General features: G+C 43.5%; 1 protein-coding gene across 5 annotated transcripts in view; it reads right to left on the bottom strand.

Annotated features, from left to right (window-relative positions):
- NCALD (neurocalcin delta) overlaps nucleotides 1–27,373 on the bottom strand; it is a 388,241-nt gene that overhangs the window by 16,122 nt on the left and 344,746 nt on the right. For all 5 annotated transcript variants that reach the window (XM_077748199.1, XM_077748201.1, XM_077748200.1 and 2 more), the window contains one exon: nucleotides 3,475–3,871. In XM_077748199.1, the coding sequence (XP_077604325.1) occupies nucleotides 3,475–3,852 (378 nt within the window). In that variant the 5' untranslated portion in view covers nucleotides 3,853–3,871. The remainder of the gene's footprint in view (nucleotides 1–3,474; nucleotides 3,872–27,373) is intronic.

Here is a 27,373-nt window from a genome sequence, read left to right as displayed (position 1 = left end):
CATATTCATCAATACTGGCCACCAGATCATTGCCCAGGGGCAGCCAGAAGAACTGTGCAAAAAAGTTAATGGGGGATAATCCTGGCTAACGGGATTTTTCCCCCTTAGATCCCAATCAGAAAGTAGTTCTCTTGAAAAGGAGAATGTACTAATGTACTCATTTCTTCCTCTGCCCTGAGGCAGAGACGNGGCACAACCCACATAAAAAGGAGAGAGAAAATAAAGCTAATGAAAATGAATCACATTTGAAATTTAAATTTTTGTTTAATTAGCGAAGATTGGGAGAACTCAGAAAAGTGCAATGACCTGGGGCGCCCTTCACTCACTCAGGGAGCATGTTTGGAAAAACAATTTGGCACAGTGTCAAGTGTCTCAGAAATCAATGCTCCTTCCCTTTGGCCCAGTGACTGCACTTCTGGGAATCCATTCTAAGGGAATAATCCCAAATATAGAAAAAGCTTCATGCGCAAGAATTATTTGCTATTTTATACTTAAATGCTACAGCACCATATATAATAATAAAAAGTGGAAACAACCTAAATATCCAACAGTAGAGGAAGAGTAAGTAAATTATATTGTATGACTATTACGCAGCTATTAATATATCATTATTGGGGCGCCTGGGTGGCTCAGTTGGTTAAGCGTCCGACTTTGGCTCAGGTCATGATCTCATGGTTCGTGAGTTCAAGCCCTGCATCAGGCTCTGTGTGGACAGCTCAGAGCCTGGAGCCTACTTTGGATTCTCTGTCTCTCTGCCCTCCCCCACTCGTGCTGTGTCTCTATCAAAAATAAAAATAAACATTAAGAATAAAATATCATTATTAAAAGTTTTTATAACATGAGGGGTGCCTGGGTGGTTCAGTTGGTTGAGCGTCTGACTTCCGCTCAGATCAGAGCTAGGAGCCTGGAGCCTGTTTCAGATTCTGTGCCTTGCTCTCTCTCTGTCCCTCCCCGCACTCACGTTCTGTCTCTTTCTCTCTCAAAAATAAATAAACATTAAAAAAATTGTTAAGTTTTTATATCATGAGAAATGCGTATATTCCTATGTTGAATGAAAATGGCAAGATGCAAAATTTCATATACATTATGAAGTCAATTGGACATTTTTAAATGCATGGAAATAAGACCAGAAAATATTATTTTCTAATATTAGAAAATTATTTATTAGCAGTGATTCTCTTTGTGGGTGGAGTGGGATTATGGAAAATTCTTCTCTTTTGTTTTTATATCTATACTGCTCATATTTTTACAGTTGACATTATATTTTTCATGTATTTAGCCTTGGGGGAGGGGAGAAATCCTTTATTCTTGTTTAAGATCCTGTCTCTGAGGGATTAATTTAACACGTCGCATTCAGGTAGTTGTGGGTCTGTGCGAAGGAAGAGGCGCAGAAAGAACTAGTTGGCAGATCTTGGAGAGTTAACTAGTGCAAAGGATTCCTGCTGTGCACCCAGCTCTGGGTGTGCCTGTCCCCTCTCACTGCGCATGCAGGTTCAGGTCCCCAGGTCCCCTGGCCCGGGAGCAGACCTCAGGCCTCAGCTGNCGCAGAAAGAACTAGTTGGCAGATCTTGGAGAGTTAACTAGTGCAAAGGATTCCTGCTGTGCACCCAGCTCTGGGTGTGCCTGTCCCCTCTCACCGCGCATGCAGGTTCAGGTCCCCTGGCCCGGGAGCAGACCTCAGGCCTCAGCTACGGCACCTCAGTAACAAGTCAGTCACGTGGGTCCCTTTCGGCTCTGACCTTGGTTTTTGTAACAGGGTCTCTGAGGTTCCTTGAAAGCAAGTGCCCCTCCACCTCCACCCTCAATCTCACCAGCAGGGGGCGCCTTCTGCCTCCTTGGGTTATATGCCCTCTCCCTTCCAGAGCCGCACCTGGTCCCCCAGGGGCTGCAGATCTCTCTCTGAACCCAGGCCTCCTGGAATGAGTGCTGGCTCCTGAGATGAGCCCTCCAGGAAGCCAAATGCCCACTCTGGGACTGCTGTCTGCTTCCAGTTGCTTCCCTCTTGGGCCCGTTTGCCTGCCAAGATGGTGAGCGACAGCCAGCCCTCCCCAGTGCCACCCACCTACCTAGTCCTGCTTATCCTCTGCAGCTGAGGTTGTCCTGAGCTGTGGCTCAGTGTCCTTAAGCTCCTCTCTGGGGCCCATTCTCTGCTGATCAGACTGTTAGTCCCATGACCATAGATAGCTTTTTATGCCCCTTCTCAACCTTCCCTTGGTCTGACAAGGAAAATAGGGCCGATACCAGGGCCCATTCTCCTGTTCTGTTCAAGATATTTACTCTGGGTGAGTGATTTGGAGAAATAAAATAGAGTGGCTCCTGTTAAAATGATGGAGGACTTGATTCTCTACAATGTTTGTATCTCTGATGAGACAGAACCTAGTCTAGAGATCCCTGCCTTTATTTAAGAGTCTAAGAAAGTTGGGGGCACCTGGGTGGCTCAGTGGGTTGAGCATCTGACTCTTGATTTTGCCTCAGGTCATGATCTCAGGGTTCGAGGGTCGCTGATAGCATGGAGCCTGCTTGGGATCCTTTCTCTCCTCTTTCTCTGCCCCTCCACCATCCATGCTCTCTTTCTCTGTCTCCCTCTCTCTCTCTCTCATATAAACAAACTTAAAAAAAAAAAGAGTCTATGAAAGTTGTAAATTAATGATGATGGTGATCATGAGCGTTTCTATATGGATGGCACCGTGCTAAGCAATGAAAGTGGACAGTCACATCTAATCTTAAAGTAATCCCACAGCATGGGTGGGTACCACTGGCAGTTCCGTTTCATAGAATAGCACACTGAGGCTCACTTAGGTGAATTAGGTTGATTAGAGTCACAAAAGGTAGTGACTGAAAGAGGCAGGGCTTGAAACCCAGGCCAGAAATTGATCATTAGACACCACTCCAGGGGATAAAACCCCAAATGTTTGAGGGGCACCTGAGTGGCTCAGTCGGTTAAGCATCCAACTTCAGCCCAGGTCATGATGTTGTAGTTCATGAGTTTGAGGGTTGGTTTGGATCTTATGTCTCCCTCTCTCTTTGCACCTCCCCTGCTCACTTGTGAGCATGTGCTCTCTCTCTTTCTCTCTCAAAAGTAAATAAACATTAAAAAAAAACAAAAACCGCCCCAAAGGTGCGAGGTCCAGGCAGGTGACTGGGATGGGTGGATGGAGGGGCCGCAGTGAGCCTGACCACCTGAGGAGTGTATGTCCATCTGGAGGGTGGAGGTTCCCACAAAGCACCAGGTGACTTAGGCCAGGCAGGATTGGGGGCCAGCATTGCCAGATCTGAGTTTCCAAGAGATGCCAACCGACGTGCATTTTTGTGTGCCATCTCCCTGTTCTAAAATATGAGTTCAACATTTTCAAAAGCACTGGGGTGGCTACATCACAGCCCAGATCAGCACCAGTCTTTGGCCTGCACCGTGCGCCTCCCAGTTCCTACCTGTGACTCACACTCCTCTCTTTGTAAAGGGTGAGGGCTACGTACCTGCACAATCTCTAGCATTTCTGCCTTGCTGATGTAGCCATTTCCGTCTAGGTCATACATGCTGAAGGCCCATTTCAGCTTCTGTTCCAGCTTTCCCCTTGAGGTCACACTCAGGGCTATGATGAATTCTCTAAAGTCTATCGTCCCATCTCCGTTGGCATCGAAGGTGCGGAAGACATGCTCTGCAAATTTGGAAGCATCCCCGTAAGGGAAAAAGTTCCCGTAAATTTTCTTAAACTCTTCCATCGACAAATGTCCACTGGGGCAGTCTCTCAAGAAGCCTTTATACCATTCCTGGATCTCATGCTCTGTAAAGTCTGTGCTTTCCAGCAAATCCTGCATGACCTCCGGGCGGAGCTTGCTGTTCTGTTTCCCCATCTTGGCAGCGAGAATTCAGCTGCAAATAGAGGAAAATATATATCATCTGTAGAGGCATGCTTTGCAATTTGTGATTGTTCCTTTGCAAAAAAGAAATAGACTCTTTTAGTCCAAAACCATTATCTGGGATTTCCAACTCAGTCAAACAAAATGGTAGAATGACAGAGTCAGAAGATGCACAGGAGAAATACCACCGACCAGAAAACCGATACATCTTTCGTACACAGATGGAAACAATAGATCCATAATGAAAGAAAGAGGGAGAAAAGGAGGAGGGGGGGAAGAGACAGAGAAACTGGCTACTTAGTTCCACCTTGTCTATTTGCAAGAGGTCTAGTCTGCCATTAAGAAGTCTGAGGCTCTCTCTAACACACCCAATCCAAGTATTAGCAGGGAGAATTTAAGGAGAAGAACTTGAAAAGGGAGAGAGAGAGAGAGAGAGAGAGAGAGAGAAAGGTAATTTACCNTAGCAGGGAGAATTTAAGGAGAAGAACTTGAAAAGGGAGAGAGAGAGAGAGAGAGAGAGAGAGAGAGAGAGAGAGAAAGGTAATTTACTATGTTGGATTGCTAGAAATTTTCCAAGGAAAGTGCTACATAGATACCTTCTGAATACTATAAACACAGACATGAGTAAGGAAAATAGAAACCTATTTAAACCATTCGATGCTACCAAGCGAGGTCTGATTTAAAGTCACAAGATCAATGCACTGTCAACATTAGGTTCAGATGGTAAAGATGAGCCTTGTTTATGTGTATGCTTCTGGAAGAGGCCAAACTTTCCTTTTTTAATACAAAGAACTTCATATTTTCCTATTGTAACAGTAGCTCACATCCAGAGCAAAACAGTAAAACAACACAGTGATGCAGAAAGAAAAAGTTTGCATCATTTCAGATCTTCACTCTTAGCAACACCCCTGCTAGCACTTTGGTGTGTATCTTCTAGATTTTCTATATGCATGCTTTCTTAGCTAAATATACTATTGACATACATTTTAATACATTTTCATTTCAAAAAACAAGAATATATTTTGTTGCCTAGTTTTAAAGTTAACATAGTGTGGGGGACAAAGACAACTTTTATTAGATGGGAATCAAGCCTATAATTATCATCTTCCTATTCACAGAGCCATTCAGCATTAATTGGGCACCATGCACCAGGCATGCATCTGATGCTATGGATGCAAAGAGCGAGATGTGGACCCTCCTTCTTAAGGGATTCCCAGGTGTGTAAGTTCAGAAGCGGTGGTGGCAGTGAGGGGACAATGCAATAGAGACCCATTCACGGTTACCAGGGGAATGGATGTGGTGCAATGAGAGTATGTAGAAAGGACTCCGGAGCCAAAAGGGGGCATAGGTGCTATCAGTAAAGCCTTCTTGGGGGAGAATGTATCTGAGCTTAGTTCCTATCTCCAAAGTCTTATAATTCAAGCACTTACATTGTGCATTTTTCCTATATCGGGGAAAAAAATCCTGGAAGTAAAGCTTGGAAAATTATAGAACATGTGCCACACAACACATCCCCATTTAATCATGATTCCCAATCTTCTTTGAGATTTTCTTTTGTGGTGTTTGTTTGTTAATGTCTGTCTCCCTCCCTCGGCAGGGTCAGCATCTAGAGACAGAGTCTCTACTGAAGCCACTTTGTCTCTCCAGAGGCCCCACAAATAACATTTGGTGAGATAACGAACAAAGGAATGACCGGCAGACAGATAAATAATTACAACAGGGAAATGTGTAGTCGTCTTCCCCAAAAAAGGAGTCTTTCTGTTACAGTGATGAGGGCCTGGCTGTCAGAACGCTATTTGAGTCACTAAAGAGATCTGTCAGTAAAGGCTTGGTTTTAGAATGTCTTTCTTCCGCCCCCCGCCCCATTTAATTGAATATAATTGACACACGCATTGTATATATTTAAAAGGTACAACATAATGATCCAATACGCTGTGAAATGATCACCATGATAAGTTTGGTTAACATCCATCACCTCACATAGTTATTACTTTTTTTTCAAGTTTTTCTTGTTTTGTTTGTTTATTTGTTTAGAAAGGACATGTGTGGGGAAGGGGCATAGAGAGAGGCAGAGAAACCCAAGCTGATAGTGTGAAGCCTGACACAAGGCTCGAACCCACGAGCTGTGAGATCATGTCCTGCTCTGAAATCAAGAGTCAGATGCTTGACTGACTGAGCTACCCAGGTGCCCCCAATTGTTTTTCTTCTTCTTTTTTTTTAAATTTTTTACATGTATTTATTTTTGAGAGATAGAGTGAGATAGAGCGTGAGTGGGGAAGGGCAGAGAGAGAAGTAGACACAGAATCTGAAGCAGGCTCCAGGTTCTGAACAAACGTTCAGCACAGAGCCTGACATGGGGCTTGAACCCACGAACTGTAAGATCATGACTGAGCCAAAGTCAGACACTTAACCAACTGAGCCACCCAGGTGCCCCCACAATTGTTTTTCTTCTGATGAGAGCTTCTAAGTTCTACTTTCTTAGCCACTTTCAAATATGCAATACAGTATTGTTAGCTATTGTCATCATGATCGTTGTAGGATTTATTTATAACTAAAAGTTTGTGCCTTTAGCTCCTCCCCCCCCTTACCCAGGTGCCCCCCGCCCCCAGTCTGGGACCTCTTATACTGAATTGCCTATATGCCTGTCTTTTGCCCCCACTAAAAATAACTTTTAAAGGGCAGTGTTTGCATCTCACCGTGCTCTAACTTCTTGTATTATAACCATAGTCCAAGAACAACGCCAAGCAATCTTAGTAATTGGCGAGTTGACTGATTTTGCTTCCTGAGTTCAGCACTGGAGGCAGAACTGACCCCGCTCTCGCTCCCAGGCAGAGACCCTCCAAAGGGTGGGAGAGAATGAGAGCACCTGTCCTGTTAGCAGGACCAACAGGTGCAGGAAGGAATGGGTGGAATCTGGCAAACACCATTTCATTAAGAGCAAAATTAAACTACAGCTCCAAACGAAGCACAGCTTATCAACTGAACCTTCCAATAACTTCCATTTCCCTCACGTGTCCCCTTTTTTCCGGAGGGAGAAAAGCAAAGTTAGAGAGGCTGGTTGGTATTAGAATTTTAAAACTATCATTTAGTTGCTAAGTTGGCAATTTGCCCGAGGCAAGAATTCAGAAACATGAGGTAATACATAATACATGGGTTTACAGAGCTCCAAAACATTTCTGTGAAATTTACAAGTAATTTCGCATTTTCCTCTTTGGAGGGGGGTTCTTGATACTACAGCTCTTTGGTGTGGTGTTCAATCAAATCACCATTGCTATTCTCTGGTTCTGTGCAAATCACCGTGTGCCCAGCCTGAGGAAAAAAATACCATTTTGCTATTTAAATCTACTCTCTTAAAGGATGATTTATTTTTCTGGATACACAAAACACTGCTTCTTCAAAACTAATGTTCCTTTCCCAATGTTTAAAAAGTACTTCTCACTTATTAGATGTTTTTGCACTACAAACAAATTGCCTCAACATTTTGGCTAAGTCTCCCATTGAGACTGATCTGTGTGTAGCTATTTTCCAGTAAACAGTAATTAAACCACATTTGCAAATTCATTAGCACAGAAAGGCCATAACACAAACAAGGTAGAAGAACATGGGATAAGTTATTTGGGAAGCTGCGCTTGCAATTTAGTTGAGAATTTGTTTCAGTAGATAAGTACAAATATTTTACCAAGTATGATGCCTGAACTTGAGAAAACCATCTGAACTGGGTTAGACTGTACAACAAAAATCTCTGGGGATACGATAGGGTCTCTTTCCCCCAGGGAGGAAGGGAAAGACAGAGGAATGCCTGACAATACCTTTTTTATTCAGAAGACAGGAATTTCTGCCTGTTTGAGTTGAAGAAGGGATAAAAATACCATCAGGGAAATGCTGCATTAATTAGCAGTCCAGGAAAAAAGTGTCTGGAGACAAAAGTTGCACATGAGGTCAAATCCTTTTCATGACTCCATTTGGTTATTAAAACATTCACTTTGTGCTAGTAGAACACAGGGGGGAAAAACTCAGGCCCTGGAATAAAAATGCTTGGGTTCAAACCTTGGCTGAATTGTTGACTAGCTCTTGGGTAATTCACTTAACTTTTTGCCGCCTCAGTTTTCTCATCTGTAAAATGAGGTCAGTGAGTAGGAGTTCATATCTCACTGACTTGATGGGAGAATTAAGTGAGGCAGTTGTATAGGTAAAGCTCCAGCACTGAGTCAGGGCCAGACACTGTGGTAAATGGAAACCACATCTTGCCCTTGATGGCCCTCCATCCATTATTCTACTGAAACTTCACAACAACGCTGAGTTCAGCTTCCTTCATTTTATAAGCAAAAAATGAAAACTCAGAGAGGCCAAGTGACTTATCCCACGTCACAGAGCTTGGGAATCAGACAGCCAAGTGATAACTTTGGGCTTGCACTTGGCTGTCCACTTGTTTTACCACTAGGCTCTACTGACTCTACTAACTCCATGGACAAAGCACAGAGACAAATTAAGACAATTCCATAAAAAAACAGAAGTAGTTAGAAGAGAGGACACAACCTCCTATTAGCACTCGTTCATTTCACAAATAGGTGCTAAGCAACTCCTAGGAGGGAGGCGTGGCTCTAGACACTGGCACTTCATCACAGACAAAACTCTAGTTATAATCTAGTGGCATGAGACATACAATAAATAAGATAAATAAGTGAAATGTTAGAGGAAACTGTTCCATGGACAAATGTGAAGAAGGAAGGAAGAATGCCAGCAGTGGGTGGGTAGGGGTCAACATTTTAAATAAGAACCCAGGGAAGGCCCCGTTAAAGTGATATTTGGAAAGGAAGAGAAGAGGTGAAGGGGGTAGCCATGGAGATGCTGGGAGAAGACTATTCCAGGCAGAGAAAACAGCAAACAGGAAGGGTCTAGACAGGGAGCATGCGTAGTGTGTCAGGGATAGGTCTGGAGCAGAGGTGGGGAAGAAAAGCAAATGAGACCAGAACAGTAACAAGGGTCAGGTGACATGGGACCACCTGCGGGTGACCTTAAGGGCTGTAGCTTCCACTCTCAGTGAGACAGAGCCACTCCAGGATTTTGGCTGATATTCTAACAGGGCCTCTCTGGCTGCTGTGTTGAGAATAAACTAAAGCGGGGGGGTGGGAGGAGTAGTGCAGAGGTGGGGAGACAGTTGGGAAGCCGCTGTGGTGACCCAGACAGGAGCCAATGGCGGCAGGAACCAGGGAGGGGGCTGCAGAGAAGGGGAGAAGTGGTTGGATTCTGGACACAGCTTGAAGGTAGAATCAGCAGGGTTAGGTTGATGGTTGGGATGTGTGAACACAGAGAATGGTCCAGCCTAACTCCAAGGCTCTGGCCAAAGCAACCATCAGGATGAAGGTGACATTTACTGAAATGGGAAAAATGCAGAAGCAGGGCTTCTGGGTGAGGCAGGGGGCACGGACATCTGTGATTCTGTGCAGGCATTCATTCTGAGATGCCAAGCTTATCCCTCGTTGGAGATGTCAAGCAGGTAGCTAGATAGGCTAAGTCTAACATTAGAGAAAGAGGTCCAGGAAGGGAATGAATTTGGGAGTCATCAGCATATAGGTAGCACTTATAGCCAAAGACTGGATAAGAGCCCCGGGTCCGTGGGTGGGCAAGAAAAGGGGCCAACTGAGCACTCAGCCATTCTGAGCTGCAGACCCAAGGGAAGAGAAGGAACTGGAAAGGGAGACTGAGAAGGAGACGAAGATATCGGGAAAACACAAGGCTGATGCAGCCTGGTTGGTGGCTGTGTCCTTCGTGCCCAGCTCAAGGCAGCACCTGGAAAGGATTCGGTGCAGAACAGAAGGAACTATGGCTCTTGTTCCTCTCTGAGTGCTCCCCGACCCACCCTGTATCGGAGGAGGCTGCCATCTGCCGCCCCACCGCCCGCTCCAAAGACATAGGACTCCTTCTGCTTTGTCCCCAAACCTGTCTCAAATCCACTGACTTCTCAGCATCTCCACTGTCACCACCTCAGTCCAAAGAGTCATCTCCATCTGAGAGTCTGGATCACTCACTCTCCCCAGTGGGATGTCCCTCTGGACCCCGTGCTCCCTCTCCTTACCCCTACCCTGCCCCAGCCTCTTCCCCACAGGTTCCCAGAGTGACCATTTAAGAACACACAACAGACTATGTCACTCTTCTGTGTAAAGCTCTAGGGTGGCATCCCAACACACTTAAAATAAAATCCAGACTTCCCCCTTGGGCCCCCAAGGCTGTGTGTGAGCCACCCAGGCCACCTCTGGCTAATCTCTCAGTTTCCTGTGCCCCTAAGAGGGCCCATCTTTTAGCTCTAAGGCCCTTTGCTTCAGGGCCTTGAGAAGACTTTGAAATAGTAAATATAGCTCAGACCTTTAGTGTGTATGTCTATATATGTAAATCTTAAATATATATAAGATATATAAAAATATATACATTTACTAAGTATTTATATATAACATGTATATCAGATATCTTATAAATGTATAACTATCTATACAACCATACATATTTATATATATTAATTGTGGCCAAATCTGTGCTGCATTTCATTAAGTGACATGCATACCAACTCTATTCAACATCAGCATTCTGTTCTTCAGTAGTTTACTCTGAGATGGGTCATGTGGCATTTCCCAACTTATTGTGGGTCACATCCAGTCTCCCAGGGTTCAGATACTGACCACAGATGAGAAAGGAAAATATACAAAATGAGAAGGCACCAAAACCACCAGCAAAGAACCATGACCAGGAATCTAAAATATAAAGTGGATTTTCCATTTAAAATGAAGAGGAAAAGGAACAGCTCCCAAAAACAATGTCACGGGGAAAGGAAATGGCGAGTAGTGGACAGTCCTTTAGAACACAGTGCTTCTTTCTTTATATTTTGTATCTGTGGAGTGAAAGGTGCGCAGCATTCCATTCCTGTGATTCCTCATACGATTCTACACACTCTGGGAGTTAATTCTTGAGAGCCCAGAGTTAGATGTTCCAGAGAGAAGTCCAACTGACCCCAGAAAGTCTCATTAACTTCAGAAAAGTCTCAGTGCAAAGTGCATGGAATTTGCAAGACGCTAGCAGCTGAGGTCAGGTTTAGCTGCAACAAGGAACGTGGGGCCCACAGTGGTTCCAGAAAAGACAGCAGGTTAATTAAAATGTCTGCCTATCTGGGACACGTAACCTTGACCTCCAAGAGTCTCTTTGAATTTTCAATCAATGGAATGTCTAAATTATGAGAACATAACCAGAAAAAGTTTCCTAAGATGTAAGGTGGGAAATGATAAAAATTATAGCTGAATAGGAACGAGTGTTCATTTACCCTGACATCAGGTACTGTAGCCATCTGAATTTTGCAGGTGGCTAAAATCCAGCAAATTCACTTCTAGGTCAGTTGTCCCTGATTTTCACTGAAAAAAAAAAAAAAGTGACTAAATAAAAATCCAAAGAGCACACTGCTCCAGAAATTTCTCTTCAATGAAACTTGTCTCTTAGTGGGAGTTTGAAAGGAGAACATATATATGGAATATAAGCTGATATATTTATATATAGTGGACAAATTAGGAAGTAAAACAGTGGTGCATAAAAGGAAGAATTAAAATATTAAAGAGGGAGAATACAGTTATATGACAATTTCACTAAATTTATTTTCTCTTGCCCAAAGAGTATTCTCTCCTCTGACCTCTGATAAGATTAGCTGAGACCTATTTCCTACAACCTCAACCTCACGTGCATCACAAAGGTGGCTTTGCTGAAGCTGCTTGCAGTATGTCCCATGGCTTACAGGGTGGCCCTTTTCCCTTGAGGATGGGCACCTGGACCCACACCTGTGACTCTGGGTCACACACCTGGCACTTGCTCCCCTTGCAGAGAGGTGACAGGGTTGGAGCTGAGAACTGAACTCATATAAAACTACAATGAGCAGGAGGCTCACAGCCTTGTTCTGTTCTCCTTTCTGCCCTCCCCCCCTCCCCCACCGTGTGGTAAAGCCCAGGAAACACAGTTGTTCTTCTCGGGATGAACAGGGGTTCCAGTCTCTGAATTAATCTGGGCTCTTGTTCTATAGACTCTGCATTTCAGACGGCCTGGTCTTGGGCTCTTTATTATTGATAAACATAAAGTCCAACCACATTACTGCCAATAAAAGATATTTCTGATAGAACTGCAATGGAGCATTACCTAACAACAACCCCCTCCCCGAAATGGAAATATCATTTTTGGCTTTGCTATTTACCAAATACTACATCATCATTGTAAAAAATATAAGTAATCAGGGATATAGGCATTAGAACATGAACATGCTCTCATGACCCCATGTAACTCTAGAGAAGATAACCACTATTGGCGATGTTATTTGTATATATCCTCTTAGACATTTAAATGCATATATATGAAATCTGTGTAATCATAATGGGATCATACTATCCTATTCTGTAACCTTTATTTCCACTTAAAAGTATACTGTGGGGGTGCCTGGGGGGCTCAGTCGGTTGAACGCCCAACCCTTGGTTTCAGCTCGGGTCATGATCTCACAGTTTGTGAGTTCAAGCCCTGTGTCGGGCTCTGTGCTGGCAGCTAGGAGCCTGCTTGGGATTTCCTCTTCCTCTCTCTCTGCCCCTCCCTTACCCGCACTGTCTCTGTCTCTCTCAAAATAAATAAGCTTAAAAAAATATTTGTTAAAATTACACTGTGGATATTCTTCCATGTTAGACATATGGATACATTTCATCTTTTTAAATTGCTGAACTTTCATCGATTAATTGATTTAATGGACAGTGTTGAGCACTGACCTTGAGGGAAGCATTGAGTTAAGTAACTGACAAAGCATTCACTAATGTCAGCTTTAGTCTTCTGCTATTCTACTTACTGCATGATGCTTATATAACTAATCCCTCTTGATGGGCACTTAGGTTGATTCTGCTTTTCTTTCACTCCCCTAGCATTTACTTGGGTCCTGGTTCCCGAATTCTTTGGGTAATATATATTATAAAGAGGCTCTTGATGTCTTTGATGAGTACCATGATCTCTAGACCCTCCCTTAGAAATTTTCCAACAAGCCATTTTCCCCTGAAGCCTTTACATCTTAACTGTGCATTTCGCAAGAGTTCGCACAGCAGCTAGTATCAGACTTGACCGAGCATTGGAAATGGATTTAGAACTCCACCCCAGCCCCTCAGGTCTGCCTGTGTTACAGGCACACATGTGCGAGTTTAGCCTTTATTATTTCTAGCATGTAGGAGGGCACACTCACCCTGCTCTTTCACGAGTAACATGACTGTTAGCATGGAAATGCCCCCTTCTGTCGTTTGGCCTAAGGACATATTTTGCCCAAACAGCATCCTAAGTGCTATGTGGCCTGACCCTCCCCTCCTGACCTTCACATCCATTCCTCTCCCTCTACTTGACATCCAGCTAATGGTTGACTCCCCACCACCCCTTTCTGGATGGTCAGCAATTAGAGGTGAACTTCTACTGGATGCTTAAGGTACCCTTAACTAAGTGGACAGGGGCCATACTAAATGGTCACCTTCCAGGCCTGCAGAAACTACAAAGCTGTCTCAAAGAAAGAAATTGTTAGAGTGCCCGAAATTGAGGGCTTCTGATGAAGTGAAGCTGCCTGTCTGGGGTACCTTGGAGCCAGGTGCCAGGTCAGTGCTGATGGCAGTGGTGGAAGGGGGGGGCCTCTGGCGACCCTCAATACCTTCAGGGTTGCCAGGGCTAAGACCATACTATGGCCAACTTCTGTGGAATTCTGATTGCCATAAACGTTTACTTAATTAAAGGTACTAAATAATCTTTTATTTAAAAGATAGGAATTATTACCTTGGGTTTTGATAAAATAATGAAGGGAAACAGTGAGCCATCATGGGCTGAGGAAGACAAATAGATTGGCCTTGGGGACCCAGGACTCATTACCTAACCAGCAGCGGTAGGCACCTGAGGAGCTCCACTCCTCATTTTTAGACGTTCTCTAGGGTCCCCAAGTGCATTTAGCTAATTGAAGCAAGCCCCTCCAGAGAGTCTAAGAATAGCTCATAATTTTAAAAAAGTTCATTCTGCAAACATGAGTTTAACATCTACCGTTTCCGGGCTTAGCGTGAATATTCTTATTTAAAAAATAGCATCCTACTGGGATAGCAAAAAGAAAGGAATCTGACATTCCAGTTGCAGGTCAAAACAATTTCGTTAATACTCTATTTTCACAACTGCGCTGCAGATTGGTGACAGATTACATCTTGGTTTTACCCTAAGGAGGAGGGGTTTAGAGAAGCTAACCGTTAAGACAAAATCATGCAGCCTGTGACGCTAAGGAGCCGGCTCCGAAACCTCCTTCCCTCCCCCGCGCCCTTCACACTCCTGGCTCCGTCACCTCTGGTGTTTGAAGGGCTGTTTCTATTGGAAGGTATGGATAGATCATGATCACTTTCTACCCCAGCCAACACAGCTGAAATATTAATGTTGGTGCATCAAACATACATCTGGGTGAGAAGTCCATTAACTAACTAACAAGAAGACTATGAAGTAGTGTCTTTTAAGCTCTTATACCTTTTGCATCCTCCAGCAAGGTGTGTGGAAAGAGAACTGGACTTGGTAGCAGAGGAACCTAACTGAGGTCCTTATTATAGTACTGTGTTATGTGACCTCGGGGAGGTCATGTGACCTCTCGTGGTTTCATCCTTCTTCAGAAAGTAGGCATAAGAACGCCTTTCTCCTACCGCTGTCTGAAGGACTAAATGAGAAAAAGGAGTCCCAGAGAATTGGGAAAAGTTCAATACCATGTCTTATATCCAACAGGTGCTTAATACACACTGACTATTAATCTAAATGAAATAAGGGTTCGGTGGGTTGTTTACAAAGATGAGCCTTCCAGATGTGGGAACACTCTCCCCCATGCTGGAATGGAGAATTAGAAAATCAAGAGAAGGCAGTCGGTCACATTAGGGGGTTAGCTTCCAACCTCATTCCCCTCCCTGGAATCACTTGCCAGATGTGAAAGAATTTGTGGATTCACACCCAGGGAAGACTCCTGCCAGACCCCCATGACTGAGTGTTTTCCCTGCATGGAAGTCATTATCCTGACTTGAAATTAAGCAAGATATGCCATTAGAGAAGTGGCTGACGGAGAGCAGGAAGCTGTTTCCTTCTCTGGCCTTCTTTCCTGAGGCTGTGGAGGGCTAAGTGGGGTTTGGGCAGAATCAGAGCAGGTGCAGGGAAAGCCCATAGCAATTTGCCATCCAGCTCTGGGAAGGTACTGGTGCTACAAGCCGGACTTTAATCCAGGGTCTGGCTGGACACAGCTGGTGTTTTCAGAACAAATTGGATACATATTAGTTACCATTAACAAACATCGATGATTGACTGAATCAATTCTTCCTTAGCTGGGGAAAGAAATGATTCAGTTGTTTTACTGCTTCCTTAAACCAGGCTTTCATAAGAAGATCAGAGGTGAAAAAGAGGAATAAACTGGTTTAAAAGAAAAAACCCAAACTTCCATTCATCAGTGGGGGCTGGGGGGAGGGGAGACAGTCACAGAGAAGTCTTTGTCTCTCAGTTTTCTTTTTTAAAAATTTTTAATGTTTATTTTATTTTTGAGAGAGAGAAAGAGAGAGATTGAGAGAGAGAGAGAAAGAGAGTGAGCATTAGCGCGAGCCAGAGAGGGACAGAGAAAGAGGGAGACATAGAATTGTTGAAGCAGCCTCCAGGCTCTGAGCTGTCAGCACAGAGCCTGATATGCAGCTTGAACCCATGAACTGTGAGATCATGACCTGAGCTGAAGTCAGACACTTAACCAACTGAGCCACCCAGACACCCCAACTCAATTTTATTTCTAATTACTGCCCAATTTCTTAACCCAGGCCTTCATTATCTCCACCTGAGCTCAGAAATATTAACTGCTCTCTGTTTTTGAGACTCGACCTAACCATGTCATGCTGTTCCTCAAAAAGCTTCCATGTTCCCTACTGATGACAGATTAAGGACTAAACCCGTAGCCTAGCATTCCGGGTCCTTCAAGGTCATGCCCAAATTCATAGGAATTGTCAAATTCCTCATGCTACCCTGAACTTGTACACACGCTTTTATTGCCACTCTAATCCCCACAATGGTCCAATGAACAAAGCTCATGAGAGAATACACATAAAACCCTTTGTAAACATTAAGCTGTTTCCTCACTAGTCAATATTATAATTGTGACTCTCTCCTTCTCTACTTGTTGGATCTTACTTGGTGTTCAGATGGAGGTTATCGCTTCCTGCATTCAGCTGTCCTTTCTCTTCCAAGTGAGCGTTAACCATATGCACGGAGTTTTGTTGGTATCTCTCTATACAGCTCTGAGAAAGATGCTGGTGTATGACACACACTCAAGAAATGATGGCCCCATTCTGCTGAGCCTATTTCCCCTTGGGGAAAAAATAGGGGAAACCCTATTTTCCCTATAGGTTCAACCTATAACCCATAGATGGTGTTACATTGCTTGTGCCATTTTGAAGAATTCATGGGTCACCTGGGTGGCTCAGTCAGTTGAACGTCCAACTCTTGTTTCAGCTCGGGTCATGATCTCATGGTTCGTGGGTTCAACCCCCATATTGGGCTCTGAGCTGACAGCATGGAGTCTGCTTGGGGTTCTCTGTCTCTGTCCCTCCTCTGCTCTCTATCTCACTCTCAAAATAAATAAAAATAAACCCTACAACAAAACAAAACAAAACAGAAGAATTCCATGAAGCAGAGGGCAGCTGGATATTTATATGATTTGGTGTCAGGCGAAGAGGAAGGTGGCTGGGAAGTATTCCCAGAGATTATTCAGTTGGTAGTAACCAAAGCTGTTGTGTATGGACTTTTCAGTGAGTCTGTCTTCTACTAAGAATGTCTGGGGAAGCTGATGTTTTCTTTGTCTAGTGCCAAAGTTGACCAGGGATAGTATCAGGTTTGGTTTTTTCCTTACATTTTGTTTTGCCTAGGAAACAGAGTGGTCTCGGGGGTAGAATAGTGGTCTTTGAAGGTAGGATAGTCATTATAAGCTAGCAAAGGGGAAGAAAAAGTCCCCCAGAACACAACAACAGACACTCTTTGGGGCTGATCTCCTTACACGGGAGGGGTGTAAAGCACAATGGTTAAGCTCATGGGTGCTGGAATCCGAGGGCCCCCAGGTCCAATCCTGGCTACAAGACCTACTAGTTGTATGGCCCTTAGGAACTTGTGCTCCTTCATGCACCAGGTTCCTTAATTGTAAATTTGAGCTTTTGTGAGGATCAAGTGAGATAATGCAGCAGAGCCTGGCAAAGTAAATACTTCCTCCTCCTTTTCCTTCATCATTGTCGTTGTCATCATCACCATCATCATTTCTTCTTCTTCATCATCATCATCATCATCATCACCATGTTATTGTCTCTCTGACCATACATCCTTCTATCTCCCCATTCTTTCCCTCCACTTCAGCTTCCCGGTCTCTTTCCTTAAACCTGCCAGGCATGTTCCCTCCTTAGGGTCTTGTACACACTGCTGTCATGGCCTCAAGCGTCCCTGTTCCCCTGTATCTTCATGGTTCAAATGTTTTCCATATCCTCATGGCTCAAATACCCTCCATGCCCCCATGGCTTAAATGCTACCTCCTACATCACTATAGCTTGATAGCTTGAATGCCTTCCCTCACATCCTCATGGTTCAAATCCTTCCCACCCATATTCTCATGCCTCATTCCTCACCTCCTTTAGATTTACTCCAGTGTCACTCTCTCAGGGGTACCCTCCCTGATCCCCCAGGAAAAATTCTAACACCTCTTTCTCTATTTTGCTGATGGTCTTAACACTTATAATATACTATCAACTTAATCTTGTTTATTGCCAATCTTCCCCACTAGAACAGAGCCATCATGAGGTCACAGATTGTGGTCTGTTTTGTTCACTATTTGAACCTCAGTGCAGGGAACAAAGCCCAGCATATAATAGTTGCTTAATAAAAATCTGTTAAATGAACAATTACTAAATTCAATTTGGTCTCAATTATAACTAAACCTATTTTCTCTTTGCTCCTAATCTCACCATACAGATTATAAAAGCTAACACAGGACTGTTTTGGGAATCATGCACAGCCCATCTGTGAACCAGCCCCCCCTTACCACTCAGACGTACTGAACTCCAAGTGGATGTAGGGCACGATACCAGCTGCCCAAAGCCACAAATTGAAATAAAGCATAATCTCCTCCTGCATGAGTTTACAGGGCTTTCACATAGCCTATTTTGGTAAATCCTTGAAAGGCTGTGAGAAAGGAAGGGGCAAGATTAATTACCCCTGTATGAAAGCAACTGAGGGCAAGCGTTTAAAGGTTTTCCCAAGGTCATGTGGTTTCTGAGTTGCAAAGGTGGAAGTAGAACCAGAGCCTTATACCTGGTCCACTCAGCAGCCTCACAGGATAAAACAGAGCAGTCCCAGGGAGGGTGGCCCCCTGGTATTGGATGATGCACACACGCATGCTTGAGAAGGGCCTCCCTGTCTAGCTATTTACACGCTGGTTCCTATTGCCATTTCTTGTTAAGAAAACAAATGAAAATGGAAGCTTAATTTGCAAAGAGAGAAGGGGAAAACACATCTGCAAAGTAAATAAAATACAAAAGATGTAAACGAAGGATCCCCGCCACCTCTAACAGAGAAAACTGTGTACAATTTCTGTGTCTAACCAGGCAATCACCTGCTTTCTAAGGCCATGAGTGCCTGTGAGTTTACTCACTTATCATCCTTCACACCACCCTACCCTCTTCCCAGCAGGAATCACCTAACATTTTCCCCTGCTCTTTCTAATGCCCAGTGGGAGTGGTTCACTTCTGAAGAGCTACCTTTTCTCGTCCTTATGTTACAACAAACTCTAAAAAAATACCATAGCATTGGAGCACCTGGATGGCCTAGTCAGTTGAGCATCTGACTCTGATTTTGGCTCAGGTCATGATCTCACAGTTCGTGAGATTGAGCCCCACACTGGGCTCTGCATTAATAGTGCAGAGCCTGCTTGGGATTCTCTCTCTCTCTCTCTCTGTCTCTGTCTCTGTCTCTGTCTCTTTGCCTCTCTCCCATTTGTGCTCTTGCTCTCTCTCAAAATAAATAAATAAACTTTAAAACAGAAAACAGAAACACTGGTGCATTTTCCTGGCACCTCACTGCCTGGGTTAGGGTCAGCTGGAGCAATATCAGGTGGCCCCTACACCCTGCTAAGGTGCAAGGTCAAGTAGCAGAGGCCTCCTGCATTGTGTCCCTGTGCACACACAGGAACCCATGCAAGGCCCCTGTGCTGCTGAACCACAAAATGCACCAACCTCGTCGGAAGAAACTGTAAAAAAATTTACATCCCTCCTTTTCCCGAATAACATGACTTCTGGCCTTTTCTATTTAATCTCGCAGTACCAAAGGGCTTATTAGCACGCTTATTATTATAACCACATCGCTTCGTGGTTATCCTGTCAGCCAACCGGTCCCACTGTGGAGCTGCAGATGTGAACTGAGGAGAGGAGACTTCAGACTGTGCATATATCGTGTGTAACTAGTAAATACCTTAAGATCATGAAACAGGCCTACAATGTGTACTTACCAATATAATCATATTACAAGTGCCTGGGACCGACAGCCTAAATCTTTCTCACTGAGGCAGATCCAATGACTCAAATATGTGTACTCCTCCAGTAAAACTTGGACTGTATAGATGGGGTCGGAGCAAAAATGATTACAATAAAAAAAATGAAAATTTCAAATCTATCTAAATAGTTTCATTGAAGAAAAAGGCAAAAAGACGTGCTCTATTGTACATAACTATTCTATTTGAATAATGGTGATGATAAATTTGCCAGAAGTCCTCTTTCCCTTCATTAATGACTTATGATGTGCAACAGTGTGTGAAATGACAACAGAATATAATTCCAGTCCTCTGAGCCAATCACTTGTTTCCTTAAGAGCAGCTTTTTCCATTATAAGAAAATTATGCAAAAAAAACAGGACAGAAAAGAATAATACAAGAACATAGAAGCACAGTGGAATTGACATACTTCAGCGATCAAAACTGAATTGGATTCAGTTTTACATAAAAGCCAAAAACAAAAATTTAGAAAGCTGAATTTTAACCAGGGTATGCACGTAGTTTAAATCATTTCTTTCTTTTAGGTCACACAGACTTTACATATGCATTAGAATGTATACCTTGGAATGCTTAAATCTGTCCCCAGTTGATTAAATAATAGGATTGAAAAGTTAGAACAAACACCACTCCTACTGTAAAACTGGGAGTTATGTGCTATAGGATACAGAAGAAGCTTGGAGTACCGTCTTCATTCCAGGGGATCCCATGTCCCTTTAAATGATTTCACAAGAATTTCCTGAGAATGTGCTGTATACCTAGGGCGGAGCAAGATATTACAGATAGATTCAAATAGGATGGAATGGCAGGGCAGACAGCCAGTAAGCCAGAGAAATCATTGCTTCACATCACAGATGTGCTCTCTATGCTCAAGGAGCAGAAGTACACAAGGCATGACACGTTACGCGTGAAACAATGAGAGTTCTTTTCACTATGACTTTGGGTTCAGGAGTGGTCAGAATGACTGCATGTTGACTATAATCCTACGCAATGAAAAAGGCAAAGGTAGCTTTATGGTCACAAGGGGAAAAAGCGGTGTACCGGAGGAGTACAAAGTGATGCTTTTCTCTTGAACCTTCCCTGCCCTTCATTCCTCAAAAAACATCGAGCTGTGAGTGACATTACAAAGTCCGAGTCTGTTTTCATTCGTCACAGGTGCCAGAAGAAATATGATGTGATGATCAACTAAACTCTTCATAGATTTATGAGGATATGATATCAGATTTAGATTATAAAAATAACCAGAGAATGAGGCTTGCAGTATAGCTCTGGACATAGCTAGCATCTCATGACCAAATTTTGTGTGAAACCTGCACTTCTCTCCTTGGGGAGGAATCACAAATGGGGTGAACAAAGATGCCCCCCACAATGCTTGGAATAACGACAGTAAGTGGGAAAAGATTCCCTTGGGCCAAGATGTTGGACAGGAAGTCACAGAGGTGGCTTTGAGTCTCGGAGTGTGTCCCCACTTAACTCCTGAGAGAAGGTGCAATAAACTAAGACACATGGCATTGACTTGGAGGAAGTCCCCCATGTGACTTCCAAGGAGAAGACAATTTGTTGGTAGAGGCATCAAAGCCTGACCAAGGCTCAGTCCCTGGGCCATCACCCTATTTCCATCTCCCCTTTCTCCTCAGTTCCCACTGTGCTTGGCATTCAGGGTCTTCATGATCCTCCTCAAAGACTCCATCCCAACCCCTCTGCATCCAACCAGCCTTCTTTCTGAAAACTTTCTTCTACCAGTGCTTACCAATGGAGGCAGCATGTAGCACTGTGGCTGGGAGCACAGTCTTTTTTGGATAGACCTAGATGGGAACCTCAGCTCTGACTTGCCAACAGCATCTCTCTCGCGTTCACCCTCACCTCTTCCCAAGGCATGTGTGCACATGCGTGTGCGCACACACACACGCGCACACAATTTAGCTTTTTGCAACTATAGCATTTTAAACATCTCCATCCAAAAAGAATCATAGCTTCACATTTGCATAATTCAAAGTTCACTTGGGTGTTCCTCATAGTTAAAGAAATAGCCCCAAAGTAATAGAGAGGTCTCCATCTTGAAGAAGACGCATAGTGCTTGCAGATTTGTAAGTGACTTAAAAATTTTTTTTTTAATTTTTAAAAATGTTTTAATGTTTGTTTAGTTTTGAGAGAGAGAGAGAGAGAGAGAGTGAGCTGGGGAGGGGCAGGGAGAGAGGGAGACACAGAACCCGAAGGAGGCTCCAGGCTCCGAGCTGTCAGCACAGAGCAGCTTGACGTGGGGCTCAAACCCACGAACCGTGAGATCATGACCTGAGCGGAAGTCAGACACTTAACCAACTGAGCCACCCAGGCACCACCTCTCCCCATGTTTTTTTTAAAGCTTCAAGGCTTAAAAAATCTTACAGTCAGAGTTTCAGGCTAAGCAGGGATCCTGTTTCAGTAGTTTGTCTACCATAGATCTTCAATGTTCAAGTCAGGCTTGGTCAGGAAACTCCCTGTGAGAATTTGTACTTACATTCCTATTGTAATGGGCACAGCGAGTGTTTTATATAGAAGATGATATCCTCCATGCAGCACCCTGGGGTAGTTGGGTGAAGGTGACAAAGGTTTTAGGAGACCTGAGGGCTCCTGCCACCTGCAGGGTGTGTGTGAGACTTGTTGGTGCCACGGTATAGTCGCTGTGTAACGTGGGCGTGTTCTCTTTAGCTCCTTTCACTGTGGAGCGTGGCCACGCGTGTGTTCTCTGTAGGCCGGGCGTCCATCTAACTGTGTGGTAGCATTTTGCCAGCTACGTGGGCTGAACTCTGTGCATTCTTCCACTCTCCTCAGGAGAACTCGTCAAAGCTACTGCTTTGTCCTCAGACATTCATTTCTAACCGGGCTTTGACTGCTGATTAGAAAGAATCCCTTAAAACAATTACATTATCCTGAAATAAGATCATTTGTCTTTTTCTTCGGAAACAATTTTCAGGTTATAATCACTTCAGCTGTTTCTAAATTAAGCCTTGTGAATGGTTCTACAGAATGGACGGTCTCCACAGGTGGAAATGCTTCCAAAAGAACCAAGACTTATAATTTGAAGCGACCTGTCACAGAAATCCCAGTCTACTCATTGAACAGGACTTACCGAGGCAAGTGCCTTGTGGGCCTCTTTCTGAGACCAAGCTTGACAAAAGGAATATTATGGAATAACTGTCAGATGAGAGGCCATGGGGTCCAAATCCTGCTCTGCCAACTCAAGTGTAGGGCAGGCTATTTATGCACACGCTCAGGTCCTCGGTTTTCTCACCTGCAAAATCGTGATGATAAGGAGTGTGCGGTGCATGCGGTTGTTATGAAGGAAACGTACATAAAACGCCTTTACATACACAAGAAGGAGGAGGGAAATTCGCCGTTCCCTCTGCCTCAATTCAGGTCACTGCTCGGGGAGCACTAATGTCGTTGGGTAAGTTTCCAGGTTACAAATTTGCCAAAAGCAAGGATTAAAATTTAAGTTCAGTAGATTCTCTTTGCTTGTCTCCTTCACCTGGCTCTAGAGATAAGCAGAAATCTCTGGCACGTTCTCCCTTTATCCCTTCTGTGCACGGGTCGTACGTACAGTGACTCTATCCTCCCTGGCTTAGCAGCTGAATGGTGGTGACGCGGGTATTTGAATTGCAAGGGTGGAGGAGGGCTTCGCATGGATCTTGAGCCTAACCATCCACTCCAACCTGACCAGCGGAGAGCCTGGTTTGTTGTCTGGCTAATGATAAGAGACACTTTGAATTCCCGAGGTCTGTGTGTTTATAGTTCCCGGGGGGGTGGGGAGAGGAGGGGACTCGCAGGACAGGATTTGGATATTTCCGGATCTCAGTACAACATGAACTAACACTACCTCATGGAATAAAATGGCAGCCAACACACACCAAAAAGAAGCTGCACTCTCCTAACAAAGGCTGTACGCAATCCCTCTCCAAGATGTCCCCATTCTAGAGACAGGGACACATCCACTCCCCTTTGGAAAATTCCCCTTCCTGAACTAGGAGCTGGGTCGCATTCAGCTGGAGCTCTCTGTCAGCACCTCAGCCCTTCGGCCCAGGCGTGGGTGCTGGGAAGTGAGCAGCCCTACTACATCTCGTCTTTTGCCAGGTGATGAGACAGGGCTGCCTTTTCTGAGGGGTGTCTGCGCTTGGCCCTGGGAGGTCAGAACTGTAAAGATGACATCCTTCCACATGGTAGCCTCTTTTTTCCAGCAAGGAAGGCAGACTAGGTTTATTTTTTTCATCAGAAATGGATCCAAATGCAGAAATGGCGAGTGCATCATTACTTATTTTCATGCACTGTCAAAAACCACCCACAGCCAAGGTGGAAACAAAGCAAATATCCATCAAGAGATCAATGGATAAACAAAACGTGGTACATACACACCATGGAATATTAGTCTTAAGAAAGAATGAAACTCTGATACATGCTACGCCTTGAGAATATTATGCTAAGTGAAATAAGCCAGACATAGAAAGACAAATATGGCACGAGTAGGTAAATTCAGAGAGACAGAAAGTAGAATAGAGGTTCCCAGGACTAGGAGAAAGGGGGTGAACAAGGAGGTAGTGCTTACTGTGTACAGAGTTTCTGTTAGAGGAGATGAAAAAGTTCTAGAGATGGATGGTGGTGATGGTTACACAACGTTGTGAAGGTACTTAATGCCACTGAATTGTGCACCTAAAAATGGTTAAAATGGTAAATTTGAGGTTTTATGTATATTTTATCACAAGAAGGAAGAAGGAAGGAAGGAAAGGGAAGAAGGAAGGAAAGAAAAGGAAGAAGGAAGGAAGGAAAAAATGAAGGAAAGAAAGAAGAAAAGAAAGAACGAACTACCCAGCAGTCCTGGGATACCAATTCCATGGAAGAGAAGGGTTCCAGAATTCCATCCCGACTTCCCAGCATCCTCATGTCACTGGGGTAGAGCTTTTCTGAGTGGCCAAGACAAGATCAAAGCCAAAGGAAACAATGTTCTTCACAAGACTTGGCAAAGAGCACTTATTAAAGCAGTCCCACTGACAAACTAATGGACTCCATGATTGTGTCCGCTCATGCAAGAGGAAAGCACGGCCCAGAGGCAGGGAGAAGGAGGCAGTGTATTCTGCTGTAGAAGCTGCTTGGCCCTTTGAGCAAATAATAACCAAATAAGCCTGTTGTAGTCTCCAGCACATGATTTATGACCATAGATACTATTTATTTCCAAATTATAATTATAAATTCTTGGGGCGCCTGGGTGGCTCAGTTCATTAAGCATCTGACTTCAGCTCAGGTCTTGATCTCACAGTTTGTGGGTTCTGAGCTGTCTGTGCTGACAGCTCAGAGCCTGGAGCCTGCTTCAGATTCTGTGTCTCCCTCTCTCTCTCTGTCCCTCCCCCATGAAGGCTATGTCTCTCTTTCTCTCTCTCAAAAATAAGTAAACATTAAAAAAATTTTTTAAATGAAGTGTTACTTTAAAAAAAAGAACTGTAAATTCTCCAGATATTTCTAAAAAAAGGTGATTGCTCTCAAACAATGGCATTTTTTGGCTACTGTAACTACAAAACTTAATTCCCTCGTTTCTGCTCATGAAATATTTTAAAAATTTCTGATTTTATTATGCCATTATAAATAGATTTCCTCCTACATGTTTCTAGAATATGTTAATTTCTTTGGGCTTCTTAATAATCCTGGCTAAGAATATAATAACTGGTAAATGATATGTGTGTGTGTGTGTATGTGTGTATACACACACACACATATATATAATTCTTTCATCTGTGAAAAAAAGCATCTTCCAGCTATAATTCAGTGGGGTTAAATAGAGCATAATTTACATCTACTTCTTTATTCCTAATAACAATTGTAAAAATAACTAAAATATTCCGGACACAGTAGTCATGGAGATACTACTACTTCTAAAATGTAAAATATAATTTATCGAGGAATGTCTAATAAGACAGAATTAAAACTAACAGAGACAAGCAAACTTAATCAAATCTTGGCTTCAGTCTAATTAGAATAGAGAAAAGAAACCCATGTGTCAGAAATCCAGAAGCAGCAGTCAAATAACATGAAATCATCTTATGTTCTTTCTTCTGCAAATGGAGTTGTCTTACACTTCATTTTAACCAAATAAAGTGTTTTGACTAGATTCCAACTTTGATGGACCCTGAGGTAGGGAAGGAAAGCTGTGTGATGAATAATAGATAAATAAGAGGCAGGCCCTCCTCTCAAGAGCTAGCAGTCTAGTGTGCCGACATACAATGCGAACTACAAATGTGAACCCTATAGATAATTTAAAATATTCCAGTCATCACATGAAAAATTAAGAAGAAACATGGGTGCATGGGTGGCTCAGTTGGTTAAGCACTGGCTTCAGCTCAGGTCATGATTTCACGGTTTTTGAGTTCGAGCCCAGGGTCAAGCTCTGTGCTTACGGCTCAGAGCCTGGAGTTTGCTTCGAATCCTGTGTCTCCCTCTCTCTCTGCCCCTTCCCCACTTGTGCTCTGTCTCTCTCTCTCTCTCAAGAATAAAATAAACATTAAAAAAATTTTAATAAAAATGTTAAGAAACAGGTGGAATGAATTTTACTAATATATTTCGTTTAACCAAAACGTATTCAAAACATTATCATTTCAACATGTTATCAATTTAAAAATTAATGAAATTTTTTACATCCCTCTTTTTTTGTCTTTGTTCTAAATCTTTGAAATTCCACATGTATTTTGTACTTATGACACCTCTCAGTTGGGGCCAGCCACACTTCAGATGTTTAATAGCCACACATGGCCAATGCTACTATATTGGACAGTGAAGACAGTGGGAGGCAGAGAAAATATACAAAGAGCTCAAAAGCAAGACCATCCCCATCAGGGCTGTAGAGGAGCCATAAATAAAACATCTGGAGCATATGCAAAGAGGGGGTTGCATCTGAATTGAGTCTTGACAGTCTTTAAGTTAGGAAATGGTATACTCAGACTTGCATTATATAAGGAGCTGACCGGTGGCTGAAGGGAAGATCAGATGGTTGAGACAAGGACAGAAGGAATCAAGAGTCTAGAGAAGAGATGTTGGGAACTAGGGCAAAGGCCAGGGTGGATTTAAGAGCTATTTTGGAAGCAGAATTAGGAAATATAGTAACTCACTGGAAATAAAGTGACACTGTTGGTGGTTACCCAGCAGCCATTTCTCTGACCTTCCCTGTTAACAGAACTGATTTTGTTCAGGTGTTTGGCCTCCTTTGGGGGGAAGATGAAAGAATTCCTAGACCCAGGAAGGTGGATCTTATCTCACATAAGCCAATTATAGTTACTTTATTTGTCACTGACCACCTTAGGAAGGAACACGAAATCCAATTTTGGCCAATGAGAGTTGTAGATTAGTCTGCAAAGGTGAGGATGGGATTCCAAGAAGGGCTTCTTAGTTCTTAAGAAAAGATACAAGGAAGAGATAGTCTCTTTCTACCTCTAGTGTGTGGTGTGGTGAGGATGTATGAATGCCTGGAACTTATGCAGCCAATGTCGTCCTGAGGGGAGTCAACCAACACCTGAGATGGCAGAATGGATACAGAGACTCTTGGTGACATCATTAAACCATGGAATGAACCAAGTCTGGAAATGCTCCACCTCCGGGCTTCTGGTTTGTGAAAATGTACGTATGGATTATATCACAGATATACGGGGTCATCCCTTATTTGCAGGTGATAGGATGCTAACAGAGAAGAAAGGGGAAGAATCTAGACAATGCGCCAACCATTGGTAATAACTCTGATTTTCCTTTGTTCAGTATGTTAGAGAGCATATGAAGCTCTTTCAACTCATAGATCCTCCTAACAGTCCAGGCAGGTGTTTAAGCAGATCGTCTTGTCTGCTTTTGCCTGCACAAGATCCCTCTCCCCCATCCTTCTTTGCATTTCTAGCAACTGGTATAGTA

The sequence above is a fragment of the Crocuta crocuta genome, unplaced genomic scaffold (assembly GCF_008692635.1).
Source record: "Crocuta crocuta isolate KB4526 unplaced genomic scaffold, BGI_CrCroc_1.0 scaffold39, whole genome shotgun sequence".
NCBI classification, from domain to species: Eukaryota; Metazoa; Chordata; class Mammalia; order Carnivora; family Hyaenidae; genus Crocuta; species Crocuta crocuta.
This window is presented reverse-complemented; position numbering and strand designations above follow the sequence as displayed.